Here is a 14,936-nt window from a genome sequence, read left to right on the forward strand (position 1 = left end):
AGTGACCTTGGCCACGCCGCTTCGCCTCTCTGCCCTCGGTGGCCTGATGCTACCTACTTGGCGGGTTGTAGGAGGGTTACGACGATGTGGAAGCGCCCAACAGACTGCCAGACCCTCGGGCAGTGTGCAAGATCGGGAGAGGACTTCCCCCTTCCGCGACCCTCGGAATGTCCAGGGCTCGCTCAGTCCTCTCCCCGCGGCCAGTGCCCGGGCCTGGACACTCGCAGGACCCCGGCAAGGCTGCGCACCTAGGGTGGGGAGGGACCTGCACGTCTGAAGCCCCCGGTTCACTCGGACAAGGGCGGGGGGGGGGGTCCCAGAGGGGCGTGGCTCCCCCGGCACCCAGGCTGGGAGAGCAGAGCCAGCCAGCAGCGGCCGGCGGGGACCGCGAGCGTCCCCCGGCCCGACCTACCTCCTCCAGCAGCGTGACTGTGTTCCTGCAGTTGTGCAGCCGCGTGGTGAAGCTGGACGTGGTGGGCGAGTTGTAGTCCTCGGTGGTCTCGGCGATGAACTCGGACACGGAGATCTGGTCCGGCATCCTGCCGGGGGGGTCGAGACACAAGCGGGGGCGCGGGGTGAGTCACGGCGCAGGCTCCCGGGGCCGCGGGCCGCCCGGCGGCTCATGAACGCCCCGCCGCAGCCCGCAGCCCGCCGCCGGCGCCCGGCCTGCGTCCCCGGAGGCGGAGGCAAGAAAAGTCCGGCGGGGGTTTAGGAGAGCGGCGGAGATCGGCGCGGGGCCCTTCAAACTCCGAGCCACGCGCGAGGCAGGGGGCTCTCAGGGACCCGCCTCCCTCTGCTCATGCCGGCGACGGCGGCGGGAGAGGGGTCGGGGATCGGCGGGCGTCGCGCGCGCGGGGCAGATCGGGCGGCTCGCCCAGCTCCTCGGCAATCTGACAGGCGACCGCGAGGGCCCGACTGACTGACTGACTGGGCGCGCACTCCCGCGGGCGGCGCTTCCAGCTCCAGTCACGGGGACAAACAAGGAAGTGCTCTGCGCACGCGCCGCCGCCCCTCCGCCCGCGCGCCGCCCCCGGCCCGGCCCCCGCCCCCGCCCCCGCCCCGCGCGCGCCGCCTCGCGGGCCTCGTTCCGGCCGCGGCGGGTCGCGGGGCTCCGGAAGCCCGCGTCCCCGGCGATCCGTCGCCGGCCGCCCCCGGCGCGGTGACTTCAGAGGGCTGGTTAACGCGTTTTTGCCGGGGGGGTGGCGGGACCGAAAAAAGTTGTGCGTGTTCTTTTTTAGTCCCGTGTGGGTGCAGGAAGCGAGGCCGCGAGAGCCGCCTCCTGCTGCGAGGGCCGCGGGCCGGGCGCGGGGGGCGCGGGGCACAGGGGCGGGAGCCGGCTCGGCGGCTCGGGCTTGCAGCTGCCCGCTCGCTCGCCCGGCGCAGGGAGCGCACCGCATCTGGAAGGCTAGTCCCGTGCAGTGTGCTTGGGTCGCTAAACTACTGGGAGAAGGCAAATGAAAGGTGGTTTTAATTTTTGTAATCTTTCATTTGCGCCTTTTTTTAAGACCTGGAGGAAGGACGATGTCAAGGGGGTGTAAAAGGCATTCCCCGAGGCGCGAATGGTGCTCAACAGATGCCAGATTTCAGCGTTAAAAGTATGAGTGCACTCCTGGCTGAGCCATCCAGCAGACGGCTTTAAAAAATGTTTTTTTATTTAAATCTTTATTTGAAAGAGTTACATAGAGGCAGAGAGAGAGGCCTTCCGTCTGCTGGTTCACTCCCTAAATGGCTGCAACAGCAGGAACTGCGCCAATCTGAAGTGAGGGGCCAGGAGCTTCCTCCAGGTCTCCCACGCGGGTGCAGGGGCCCAAGGACTGGGGTCGCTTTCTACTACTTTCCCAGGCCAAAGCAGAGAGCTGGATTGGAAGTGGAGCAGCTGGGATTCAAACCGGCACCCACATGGGATGCCGGCACTGCAGGCAGCGGCTTTACTGCTATGCTACAGCTCCAGCCCTGCAGCTTTTTAAAACTAAATCTACTTAGTCCCAAGAATCCTTTTAATTTCTCGCTACTGATTGCAGATGAAATTCATTTTAAAACGAAGAAAAGAGGAAAAAAAAAAAAGCTAGGCACTTAGGAAGCTTAGCTGTGAGTGGAGCCAACAGGAGAGAAGACAGCAGTCCCTTGGGGCTGAAGGCTGGCCCTGTGGCCTCCCCGGGTTGAGCTCTGCCATCCTGTATGGTACAGTGTCCTTTCAGTTCCTCACCCCTGGCTACGACCGACTTCCCAAAGGCAGGGGTCTTGTCTGAGCCTTGGGCCCAACCGTGGTGCCAGGTGGTTGTCAAAATGCATCAGCACAGTCAACAGTCAAGCACCTACTTTGCACCCTGGAAATGCAATCACAACAATGTCACTGCTCTGAGTACGGAAGCAGACAACCAGCAAATACGCGCTGCAGCGTGCAGTAAATAAGAACACAAGTGATGGAGTTGCTACAGGATAAGGAATGTGCAGACAGGCCTCTCTGACAAGGTGACATGCTGAACAAGAAGAATGAGGGAGGGGAGCCACACAGACAGGCAGCCCTCAGCCCTCAGCTGCCTCACTTGAAGGGAAAGATAAGGGCCCCAGCCCAGGAGGCTGTTACGGAGTTCAATGACCATGGACAAGATCCTGTGCTTTGTGCCGCTCAAAGTGGGAGGAGTTTATCTCCCAGGACTGCCCCACTGTGCTCCTGGGAAGTCCAGTGAGGCGCTCACTGGTGTCCTAGGTGGGGCCATGCTGCAGGTGGGCATCTTGTAAGAGAATGAATGCACATGGATAATACCCTCCCAGAGCAACATGAAGTGCTGAGAAACCTACTTGGAGAGATAGTCTTAAAAAACAGTATACAAATTAACAGGCATCCACTTGTCCTCACTCGTTCCTCAAAAGCTTGATTTGGGACCTAACCTAGTTTGAGGTCCTTGAGAGAGAGCCAGGTGGAGATAGCAGGCAGTGGAAGATCTGTACCTGGAAGTCACTTTTTGTGTTGTAGTCTGACAGGAACTTGGGCCACCCAGGAGAAAATCCTACCTCTTTTTCCTGCATCTGGAAAGTTCTATGACTCCAGGCAAATATGGCCCCGACTAGCTTGGATACCTAAGCTCCCTGAGCCCCAGTAATCTCATGTACTCCCCAAAGCACTGAGAACAAAACACCAGGCACTTAGACTTCTCTGCACTCCAAGATGGCTTACCTTTCTGTAGGCTGCAAATAAATACATTCAGACTTTGATTTTTGCATTTTGTTTCTAGTCTTCCCTCTGTTCACAGTTGTCATCTAGCACCTGTCACCACCCCTAGGCTGGAAGCCCCTGACATTCTCTGTATCTGGCCCACAGTAGACAATAAATATGAGGTATGATTAAGCCTAGAGTCAATGAATAATTGCCTTGATTCCAGGAGGCCTTGTGTTCCAGATTTTTCTCTTCTAATAACTGATACTGTTACCTTTGGACCTTGGTGCCATCACTTATAAAATAAAGGGATGGGTTGCCAAAAAGGCCACACAGATCTCCCCAAACTGGAGCTGATTTGTGTATGCACTCAGCTCCACAGGTGCGAGGAAATCAAGGTCACCACAGCTAGCTAAGCCAACTGCAACGGTAAACAGCCAGGGATTTCTTTCTGGACTGAATTCACCAGAGAGCCCAAACTCCTGCCGCCAATCGCTGTTTCAGTTTCATTTGAAGATTATGTTATAGATCTGCTCCTCCCCGTCTCCAAGGGCCAAGAAAGGAATATGCTAACAATGAGATATTGTGCACTGCTAAGTACATACCTCCTCAGACTGGTCTGCAATTAGAATTTCAAAGGTTCACACCTCTACCTACCATTTCTGGGGTTCACAGGCCCTAATCCTCTTCAAACCTGAAACCATGCCCCAGTGCAAACCATCTGTACCTCTCGTTTTCTCAAATACCCTGAAAGCCATTTCTGGGTGTCTGAAAGTCTGACGCAGGCAAAGCTTCAGGGCTGGATTTCTTGCGTGGAGCTGCCCAGAAATACATACCAACCATTTGCAAGCCAGGAAACACACGCGCATCTTTGTACTTGCGCACACTCAGCTTTATATAAAGCAAGCATCATCTTTGTTGTCATCAGTACAATCCTCCTCAAAGACTATAGAATCCTTATGGTCCCCCCGGCTGTGACCTATCTGAGCCCTGCCGATGGGTGCTAGCGGGATGCTCCTCGTGTCCCTGATAACCAAAGGGTACATTTGCTATCTGTCAACAGCCAGGGGTGAAGACATGGTGGGGGGAAGATGGGGCATTTACTAAACCCCAGAGGAACTACTGGAGGTCTGAGACCCACTGATGGCCAGCGATGGTGTGCGTCAAAGATTCCCCATGCCCTCCTGGGACAGGGGCAGTGGGGAAGCATGGGAAGAGGACGTGTTCTGTGCTACACGGACCTGTGTTTAGATCTCTGCTCTGTCCCTTATAAGCTCTGTTTTCTCATCTGCAAAATTAGGGTGATATTAAAAACTGTCTCAGGCTGCTGCATGGAATGAAATAGAAGATGTGGACAAACGCACTGATGTGCAGTGAAGAGCCAACCAATACAATTTCCCTTTGAGTCCCCTTTCATGTGGAGTGTGAGTATACACACCTTGCGTTATCATTCCACAACGTGACACACCTGTACATTAGTCACCTGGAGGAGGAAGGACAAACTGCACAGTGATTCCCAAGGTCTAGGAGCCTGGATTTGAGAATAAACTGATAAGTATCCTTTGTGAGGTCAAGTTCATTAGAAATAGTTTTGCAATTTAGAAGTAAATAATAGGGGCCAGCACTGTGGCATAGCGAATAAAGCCACTGCCTGCAGTGCCCGCATCCCATATGGGTGCTGGTTCAGGTCCCGGCTACTCCATTTCCAATCCAGCTCTCTGCTGGGGCCTGGGAAAGCAGCAGAAGATGGCCCAAGTCCTTGGACCCCTGCCCCCACATGGGAGACTCTGGCTCCTGGCTTCAGATTGGCGCAGCTCCGGCTGTTGCAGCCATCTGGGGAGTGAACCAGCGGATGGAAGATCTCTCTCTCTCTCTCTGCCTTTGCCTCTCTGTAACTCATTCTTTCAAATAAATAAATAAATCTTTAAAAAAAAAAGTAAATAATAGAGTCTGATAGGATGAATACTGATCAAGATCAGATGTGAGAAGAGTTTATATAATAAAAGCCTGTTTTCACAGAGTGCAGTTCCCGTACACGATATTCTGAGCAAGTCAACTATGGAGAGATAGAATTGGGCATTTATTTTGCAGGAGCATGAGTGAGGCTGAATTGCAAATAAGAAAGACAAGCTCATATCTCTGCCATGTCTGTCAGCCCTTAAAGTGCCTCACTTCTCTGAATCTCAGTTTTCGCATCTATAAAATGGAAGCAACCATAGTACTTGTCTCTCAGTGTTCTGAGGATTCAATGAGATAAGGAACATACAGTGCTTAGCAGGATCTCACGCATCATAAGTAGACGGTATTTTTCTGATACTACTATGGGAACTTTGAAAGTCATATTTGGAGACATAAATTTTCATATTTCTGCAAAAACAAAGTATCTACCAACACCTGCTTTGTACCAGACACTTGGCTAAGTATAGAATTTTGAAATACATACCCTTCTTTAAATTAACTCTGACAACTTTATAAAGTAAGCATAATTATCTCCCTCTCTGTCTCTTGCTCTGCCTTTCAAATAAATACATAAATAAATACTTTTTAAAAATTATTCCAAATTTACCAGAGAGAAACCTGAGGCTGGTGGGATCTGGGGTAGAACTTTCTGAGCTCTAATTTTAGGCCAGGCACTGGTCTGGTTGTTGTGTATACAGTGTCTGATTCATTCACCTAATAGCCCCGATATGCAAATGTTCCAGTAATGGAACCTGAAATACAATGACATCTCACTGCAAGGTAAGTCCCTGAGCCTGGCAAACTCTAAATCCAGTGCCTTTTCCACTGCCTGCAGAGCTGGTCTCTTTGTCATACTGTAGCTCATACAGAGTGCAACTCTGTCAGACACATATCCCAACCCAGGCAGACGACGCATCCATAGTTCCTTACTTCACCTGATCACTTATGAGTCCAGTTTTTACCATCCTAATGAAGTCAGGGAGGACAGGAGAGCACTGCTGGGGAGCACGACGGAGGAGGGCTGGGTTTGATCTCGTGTGCTGTACTGCTGGGCTCAAGCTGACATATTCCATGTGACTGAAAGCATGCCTTTCTCATGTTCTTTGTATGAGTGTTTCTCAAGTGCACTCACGCAATGCTATGTAATAATCATAACAAAATCCCTATGCAAGTCCCAAATGTACTTAAGTACCAAGTAAAACTGCTAAAATGTTCTAAGTAGAGAAGAGAACACGGGTGGTTTACACACACACACACACACTGTTCTACCTCCCAATTCCCTGACCGTTCCTTCTGATGGAGGTGGGGGAAAAAGAGTCAGGCAGAAGTGCTGAGAACCCTAAAGCTACAAGGAGCAGAAATCAAGGGACTGAACTCAGGTGTGTATTTCTGCTCTGTCCTGTAAATAAACAGCAGTAGTTGTCAGCTGACTCTGTGGGGCTTATACCTCCCTGGTGCACTGTTCTGAGCCCCTGCAGGCATGACCTCACTTAATACAGCAACAGTATCCAGCTGGTATTATTATAATATTCCCCTTTTCTACCCAGGGAAACGCGCAGTTGGAGGGCACTTTGGCAAGCTGCAGAGCATGAGGGAGCAGGGAGATTTACAGCCCAGGGAATCAGCCACGGTGCTGTGCGCCCTCAGCAAAGACAGAGAATGGGCCCACCACAGACATCAGCAGGACAGCCCTTCACTGGAATCCATGCACGATCTTTTTTTCTTTCTGGGGAACTCTTTTTTTTTTTTTTTTTAATTTATTTATTTGAAAGTCAGAAGTTATAGAGGGGGAGAGACAGACAGAGATCTTTCATCTGCTGGTTCACTCCCCAGATGGCGGCAATGGCTGGGGCCAGGCCAGGTAGAAGCTAGGAGCTTCTTTCCAGGTCTCCCATGTGGGTGGCAGGGGCCCAAGCACATGGGCCATCTTTGCAGGCCATTAGCAGGGAGCTGCAGGGCATTTCTGAGACTAACTCCTATCCATCTCTGTATCACCCACATCTCCCAGGAACTAAGGGATGGTCCTGGGAGCCCCAGGTCTGGCACTGTACAAGCACCACTGCCTGAATCTTCCCAGTAACCTGGTGGTGTGGCCTGTTTTCTGAGGACTCACATGCACAGTCTGCTCCAGGTCCATGTTAACAGGTGGAAAAGTTCTCAGTGGGTTTGAGTCCAAAGCCTGCAGGCTTTTCTCCCCCACAGAAGGCTCTGCCTAGTACAGGCCCCCTGGAGAACCCCATAAATGTGTTTTGAATTGAACTGGCTCTCTTTTATGAGTGACATCATTTCCAATATAAGTAAAACAACTGCCAGTGAAGAAGACAGACTGTGGTGTTTTATAGGATCCCTAAAAACTTGCCATCTACGGAGGTGAACGGTCTTAAATCTTACTTTATCTCTGAAACAGAAACCTCCACCTGCAAAATGAGAAACACTTACAGAACCTCTAGGTTTTTCTTTTTCTTTGGTGAATTTGTTTCAAAGTTAGCTGGCCACACCTAATCATGCCCACTTCTGTACTACTTCAGGATCTACAATGTGCCTGTTTTATGGCCCTATTCCAAGGCACCATTCTCCCAAAATTTGCATTTCTCCAACTAGACTGTGAGCTCCTTGAGACCAGTTGGGTTTCTATTCATTGGAACCAAGGCCCCTTAAGAGATACTTATGGATAGATAGAATGAATGATTGAATGAGTAAGCACAGATTTAAACGGGAGGGAGAAAACTGGAAAGAGGATCTTGTATCATCTTCAACAAGAGGCAGGAAGAATTCAAAAATAATGCACTTTGCAATTCTTTCATTTTTCAGATGAGAAAACTGATTGGCACGTGGTCAGCTGCCTGGGCCAGGATCGCTGAGGGAACCAGAGCCTGGTGTTAGGTGTCCTGGTTCCCAGAGGTTTCCTACTCCTGCACCCTTCCCAGGTACATTTCAAGGATGGCAGTAAGACTCTCTCTTCAGAAAATCCCTGTCTCCAAAGATTATGTTGGCCTTTGTATCACAGTGTCCAAGAATGCCTATATTTGCCTACTATTCAAAATCTGTAACAGAATAAAATATGGCACTGGATCACTCAGCGGACACCCTTTTTCGTGCCATTTCTAGTGGCTAAGAGCAGGTGATGTGGATTCAGATGACCCAGGTTCAATCCCAGCTCTGCCACCTGATGGAGTTTTAGGCTTAATTTCAGTTTCTTTACTTTTAAAAGGAGGACACAGATAAGACTTTGCTCCGAAGGTTGTTGTAAGGTTTAGCTGAGATAATCCATGCCATATGCTTCGCTTTGTTACTGATTAAAGGTAAGTGATTGATAAATGTTGGCTACTGACACTGTTAGGAAAATGGCGCAGCCTTATCTATGGTGCAATCTATACCCTGACACCATCCTAGGCTCTAGCTCCCGCCGCCATTGCTGGAAGCCAGGTGGCCACATGGCCCAACCGCCAGTGTCAAGCTCCACCCCATCCTAATGGGAGTCACTGCTCCTGCTTCCCTGCCCGCTCCCTGGCGAAGTTTTAAAAGGACCTGTTCCTGAACACGTGGCGCTCCTCTCTCTCTCTCTCTCTTCCTCCCCCCCTTCCCTCCATCTCCCAATCTCTCTCTCTTGATCTCTCTTACGCTCTCCTTCTCCCTCTTTTCCTTCTTCGCCCCTTCCCTCCAGTCTGTCCGGTTTCCCCCAGTAAGCTCTTTCCCTCACTCCGGTGTTCGGTGTGTTTTGTGGTGGCCTTATAGACACCACGACTTGTATTCGGGATGAGCATTATGCTACACTCATCAGAAGCCAAACCATTATGTAAGACACAGCCCCTGATATGGTGGAGCTCACACTGGGCAGAAAAAAAGAAGAGCATTGAAAAAAACATGACCTCTGAATATAAAGTCCAAGACAAGGTGATCCGATGTGCTGCTGTCTCTCTGGTCTGCACAAAGCCCAGTCGGGCTTATTTTGATGTGCTGCTTTCCAAGCTGTTGAAATACTACTTGAGGAGAAAAATCTCATAAATGGAGCTATCAGTGACGTCAGTACAGACAACGTGGGCCACACGGAAGGCCAGGCACGGCTGCTCCTCTTCCTCAGCCAAATCATTTCACCTCCCTTGGCCTCATTTTCCTTGTGGTTCAAATCAGCAGCCTGGGGCAGATGCTCTCAGAAGTCCCTGGGGCAATAAGAGCCTATAACTGGATGAACTCCTATTTGACAAAAGTGTGACAGCCAGCCCCAAACAAGAGGCCTCCAGCTCTGCTTCCAGAGCTATTGATAAGCCAAGAGGTCATCAGTTATGGGTGGGGGCTGGGAGGGGACGTTAGGGACACCCTCCACTATGTGAATGTCACAGGATCCTGTTGTTGCTTTTCAAAAATAGGATTTCCTCTGCCACGTATTTGAGCCCACAAAGCAACGAGCTGTATCAGAACAGAATTTTTCCGTAATTCTGTCACATGCAGGGCAGTACTCCATTTGAAAAAAGGAAAGCTGCCCACCCACTGCAGAGTTTTCTTCTTAGCATATGCTATGTGGTTAACATCATTCTCAAATGTGAACATTCCAAATCACACCAGGGGCTCTAATTAAAAAAAAAAAAAAGGAAAAAAAAAACTCTACAAGTACTAGCAAACCTTCTGACAGACACATCTAGCTTCTGCTCCTGTTCTCTTATTTTTTTGTTTTGCTTTGAAAAATAACTCCTTTTGCTCTCTGGCCTGAGAGGTTTAGAGGCACAAACTAATTTACAAAATTGCTATGTTTAAATGGACAGCAGAGAACTTACTGTTGATTGGTCCTGAATGTTATTTTCAATATCTTTTCGGGTTTTTTTAATGTGTGAATAAAATGACTTTTCTCTCAATATTTGGTATGAGAAATTATTTGGACCCAAATGTGCAGAGTACTCCAGACTCCTGCAAACCACACTGAGTGGTACTCAGATAGCATTTAACTCAAACAAGGCCAATCAGAATCCTTCATGGAGGATGGACAGATACCAAACTTAACAAGATCTACAAGGTCTAGCGCAAAGGACGTGAAAAAGCTGACAACCAGCTTTTCAACACACGAGGGAGTTTCTCTAAGAATGGTCATAACCAAAAGATGGCAAGAGAAAGGGGAGAGACCTGGTGACATCACTTCAACCCCTGTATCCCATGCCCCAGGCTGCTCAACCCTTGGACTTTCTAGTTATGCAAGCAACCATTCTTTTTTAACAAACTAGTCTTAAAACTAACACAGCTCAGGTTAATCTCCTGAGTTCTAGTACAGTCATCACAGTTAACAGATGTGCTACCTTGGACAAGGCATTCACTGTCAGAGCGCCAGCTTCATCATTTGTAAGACAGAGATAATAAATATCCACGTCAAGTGATTAGTAAGAAGAAGAAATTACATAATATACATAAACAATGGCAGAAAATATCTATAAATCATATCTGAGATGGTATTAGTATCCAAAATACATAAACTCTTACAAATCAACAATAAAAAGACAAATGACTAATTTTTAAAGGGGTGGAATAGACATTTCTCCAAAGAGAAAACAAGCATATGAAGAATGGGTCAACCATCATTAATCACTAGGGAAATGCACATCAAATCCACAATGGATGACACTTCACATCCAGGAAGATGGCTACAATGAAGAAGACGGAAAGTAACAAGTGGTATGGAGAAGCTGGGAGAACATAAAAGGGGGTACCAGCTTTGGAAAACATGGCAACTCCTAGAAAGATTAAATATACTGTCACCATATGATCCACCAACGCCACTGTCATAGACAGGATGTTGGAGGCTCCCAAAAGTCATACACAGAAATTCTAGCCCCACTGTGATGTCAGTAGAGGGTGGGAGTTGCCTTGGGGAGGTAATGAAGTCATGAGAACAATGCTTTACAAGACACCCCAGAAAGCTGTCTGGCTCATTTTCAGCCACAGTGAGAATTCAGCAGTCTGCACCCAGGACGAGGGCCTTACTAGATCCCAATCACTCTGGCACCCTGATCTTGGGATATCTGACCTCCAGAATTATAAAAAACTCAACGTCTGTTGTTTCTGAGTTATCTAGCCTATGTATGATACTATGATTCAAACTGACCAAGACCTCGTCCTAGATCCACACAAACACCTGTCTGTGACTCTTCAGAGCAGTATTATTCATAACAGTCAAAACGTAGAAACCACCCAAACACCTGTACCTGCCTAAATGAATAAGCAAAATGTGACTCGGATAAAAGATTCCAAAGCACAAAGAAAATGTAACAAGTTCCAGTGTTCAATACCACAGTGCAATCACTGTGGTTCACAACAGTGTATTCCATTCTGTATAGAAAACTCAGAGAGGAGCCGCTGGCTCCAAACACAAAGAAAAGGAAAAGAAAGGCTGGCTTCTTGGTCTGACTGGTCTATACAGTGTGTCTGTGTTGAAACAGTGCACTGTGCCCCCACAAAAGTGTACAAATGTTGCATGTTAGCCAACATTTTTTATTTCATTTATTTTAAACTGTTACTTGTACAGTTCCTGCACGGAAGATACCAAACCTAAGGGTCAGAAAAGGCTGCAAAGTATTCCCTGTTTGCCTTTCTTGACACCACATTCACTCATTTCCAAAAGCGAACAGACAATACAAAATGCTAACCAAAATTTTTTAAATAGTATTTTTAAAATGCAATGTGATATAGCCATAAAGCGGAAATACTATTCAGCCATTAAAAAGGAATGCAGTACTCACGCTAAAACACAGATGAGGTTCATAAGCATTATGCTAAGTAAATGAAAGCCAGATACAAATGACTATAGAGTCTATAGTCACATGTATATCAAATGTCCAGAACAGATCTACAGAGACAAAAAGCAAATGAGTGTTTACCAGGGTCTTGGCTGGGGGTGGGAATGGGGTTGGGGGAGATGGGCAGTGACTACCAATGGGTTCACCGCTTCTCTGCAAGACAGTGATGAAAATGTTCTAGAATTAGATCATGGTGACATTTACACAATTTGGGGAATGCATTAAAAACCACTGCGCTGTATAGCTTCAAAGGACAGCTCTCACGTTGCGTGAATTATATTGCAATCGAAAAAAGAACCATTATGGTGATACAGCACAGCCTATCTGTTAAGAACTAAGGCAGCCATGCTCGGGTGCTCACTGCGCCACTGCACATAAGGCTGTCTACAGACATGATTACAACTGCGAAGTAGCTCTTCACTTACATTTTAAAAAATTTTATGCGCATATTGAGAGGCAGAGAGAGACTGGCGGAGCACTCACTTGGCTGGTTCACTCCCTAAATGTTCACAACCCCCAGGAGGCTCAAGCCGAGAGCCAGAGTTTCAATCCTGCCTTGTGGATGGCAGGAACCTAACTCCTTGAGCCATTACTGCTGCCTCCAAGGATACGCACTGGCAGGAAGATGAAATCTGAAGTTTAAAGCTGGGAGTTGTTCAGGCACTCTGATAGCGGGATACAGGCATAGAAACCAGTAGCTTAACCACCAGGCCAAATTCCCAGCCCACTCTCCTCATGCTTAATGGATAGGAAATTGGAGTTCTGAGAGGTTAAGTGCAATTAAGTGGAGGAGCTAAGACTCAAACACCAGTCTACCTGATTTCTTTCTACTCTTGTTATATTTATACAAGACTCTGTCCTGGGAGCACTCTGGGATGTGGTGGGATCTCTAGTTACATACTATCCATTCAGGCTTCCTTTCTTAAATAACAGAGCCCCAGTCTGATTAGACATGTCAGTGTGTTCAGCTCAAAGATACATGTACTAGTCTTCCTTAAAGCAGGTATGACTAGGTGGCTTTAGCCAGCAAGATGTAAACAGAAGTGCTCTACTTTGTGAACTTTTTGCAAAGTGCCTAAAAAAATAAGCTAAAATAGCTAGAAGAAGACTCCTGTTGTCCTTCCCATCTGCTTGCAGTAACATGGATGTGATGGCTAACACTCCAGCAGCCATGCTGGATCATGAGTCAATATGCTAAGGATAGTACAACCAGAGAGACAGAAAAAGGCTTAGGTTCCTGATAACCACAGAGGCATCATCTGGCTTTGGACAATCTCCAGATTCCTCTGGTATGAGAAGGGGGAAGAAACCTAATTACTACCGTTATTCGGGATTTTGTTTCTATGTAGCTGAAATCTAACCCTAACTTACATACTAAGCCTATGAAACCAACTAGGAATATATGAAAACAACTCATCTCAGAAGTGGCCAAATTAGACCCATTCTACGCCAGTCATTTTCCCAATTTGCCCTCCTTCACATTATTTTAGAGGCTTGGGCATTCTATTGATTTCTTCTGAAGACACTCGGTAAGGCCAAGTTTGCTGAGTTACAGAATCACTGTAAGAACCAGTCTCAATTCACCAAGAACAGACATTACATTTCATATGCACTCAAACCTCATCTCAGAAATTGCTTCAGGAAGACAGCCACAGAGGAGCCAACAGGCTCCCACAGAGTGGATTTCTGAAGAAGCAAATTTATTTATACAACCCTGGCACAACTTGGTGAAGGGAGAACAGACTGGGCACATTCCAGGCTGGAGGCTGATAAAGCTCCAAGACTTCCTAGCTTTCAAATCGACGTTCTGCCCAATCTTCCCAGAGCCATCACCAAGATTCCTGGATGATCTTCCCTGTCGAAAGGACAAACCGTGATGGTCTTTCACGGCTGAGGCAGAGTCCCCAAGTTGTTTATTTCTTCACATCCGGGACGTGTGATGTTGATCAGCCAACTGATGACTTATAACACAACAGCAGGTTGATAAGTGTAACACTGGGCCATGAATGGCTTTTCTGGTCACCCTTCTTTCTCTTTAGGGATTTTTTAGAGTTCAAGCCATAGTGACATAAGTAAAGATGAAACTTTACTGCGGGATTTTTCCACACCATTTTTTTTTTTATATCTAATTTTGTGCACACTGTGGCAGAGCTAGTAACCCAAGTATTCTTTATGGGGGTAGAAATTCCTATTTTACTTTATAGGTGGTTGTGTGAGAGAATTCAGATTAAAAACCTAACACAGGGGTGGGCATTTAGCCTGGCAGTTAAGATGCCCGTTAGGAGGTTCGCAAGCCACATCAGAATGCTTGGGTCGGACACCCGGCTCCAGCTCTTGACAATGCCAACCCTGGGAAACAAGAGCGATGGCTCAAGTGCTTAGGTCCCTGCACCCACAAGAGAGACTTGGACTGAGTTCCTGGCTCCCAGCTCTGGTCCTGGTCCAGCCCCAGCCACTTCAGGCGTTTGGGGAGTGAACCAGTGGATGGCAGCTCCAGTCTCTCTGCCTCTCAAATTAAAAAGCTGCTTACAGTCCTTTCTCCAGACCCAGGGTGGAATTTTTTTACCCTATGCTTTCCTTTCCGAAGAGTCCACATATATGCACATGGACAGGCGCACCTGTGTGCCCATGAGCCCGTGCATACATATAGTTGTGCACATACACATGCACCCTATCTCACTTTTTATAGAACACAGAAAGTGGGAAGCAAACCACCTAATTTTCTGGAAGCCAAATTCACTTCCCCCAAGTCCACGCACCAAAGCTGGTGCCCTCTCCCTCTGCCCTCATCTTGCCTCACCTTCCAACAGCTTAAGTTTGGTGAGCTACTTTCAGGCCTTTAAAAACCAAACAGAACAGTTATGACGGGACTAGCAAGAGCAGGCTACACCAAAAGGGTAGAGGAAGTACCAACCTCAAACTGGAAATATGCTCACATCCTATCCCACACAAAGAAATTCTGGGACTCGCCAAGGAAAGCAAACCATTCCACTTGGTGGTTCCCAGCCTCAGTCATAAGTGACATTCAAAATGATGAATTT

At 47.9% G+C, this 14,936-nt stretch overlaps 1 protein-coding gene and 1 non-coding gene across 6 annotated transcripts in view; both read right to left on the reverse strand.

Annotated features, from left to right (window-relative positions):
- The window catches only part of ASAP1 (ArfGAP with SH3 domain, ankyrin repeat and PH domain 1), a 379,170-nt gene that overhangs the window by 295,960 nt on the left and 68,274 nt on the right, over positions 1 to 14,936 (reverse strand). For 4 of the 5 annotated variants that reach the window (XM_051844826.3, XM_051844821.3, XM_089335707.1 and 1 more), the window contains one exon: positions 413 to 539. The exons of the other annotated variant lie outside the window; for it this stretch is intronic. In XM_051844826.3, the coding sequence (XP_051700786.1) occupies positions 413 to 539 (127 nt within the window). The remainder of the gene's footprint in view (positions 1 to 412; positions 540 to 14,936) is intronic. 5 annotated transcript variants of the gene reach the window in all.
- On the reverse strand, positions 11,608 to 11,742 carry LOC127490863 (small nucleolar RNA SNORA13). Its single transcript, XR_007919254.2, has one exon. It is a non-coding gene; the product is annotated as a small nucleolar RNA SNORA13 (small nucleolar RNA).

This window comes from Oryctolagus cuniculus, chromosome 6, assembly GCF_051225735.1.
Source record: "Oryctolagus cuniculus isolate XC-2025 breed Fujian yellow rabbit chromosome 6, ASM5122573v1, whole genome shotgun sequence".
In the NCBI taxonomy this organism is placed as follows: domain Eukaryota; kingdom Metazoa; phylum Chordata; class Mammalia; order Lagomorpha; family Leporidae; genus Oryctolagus; species Oryctolagus cuniculus.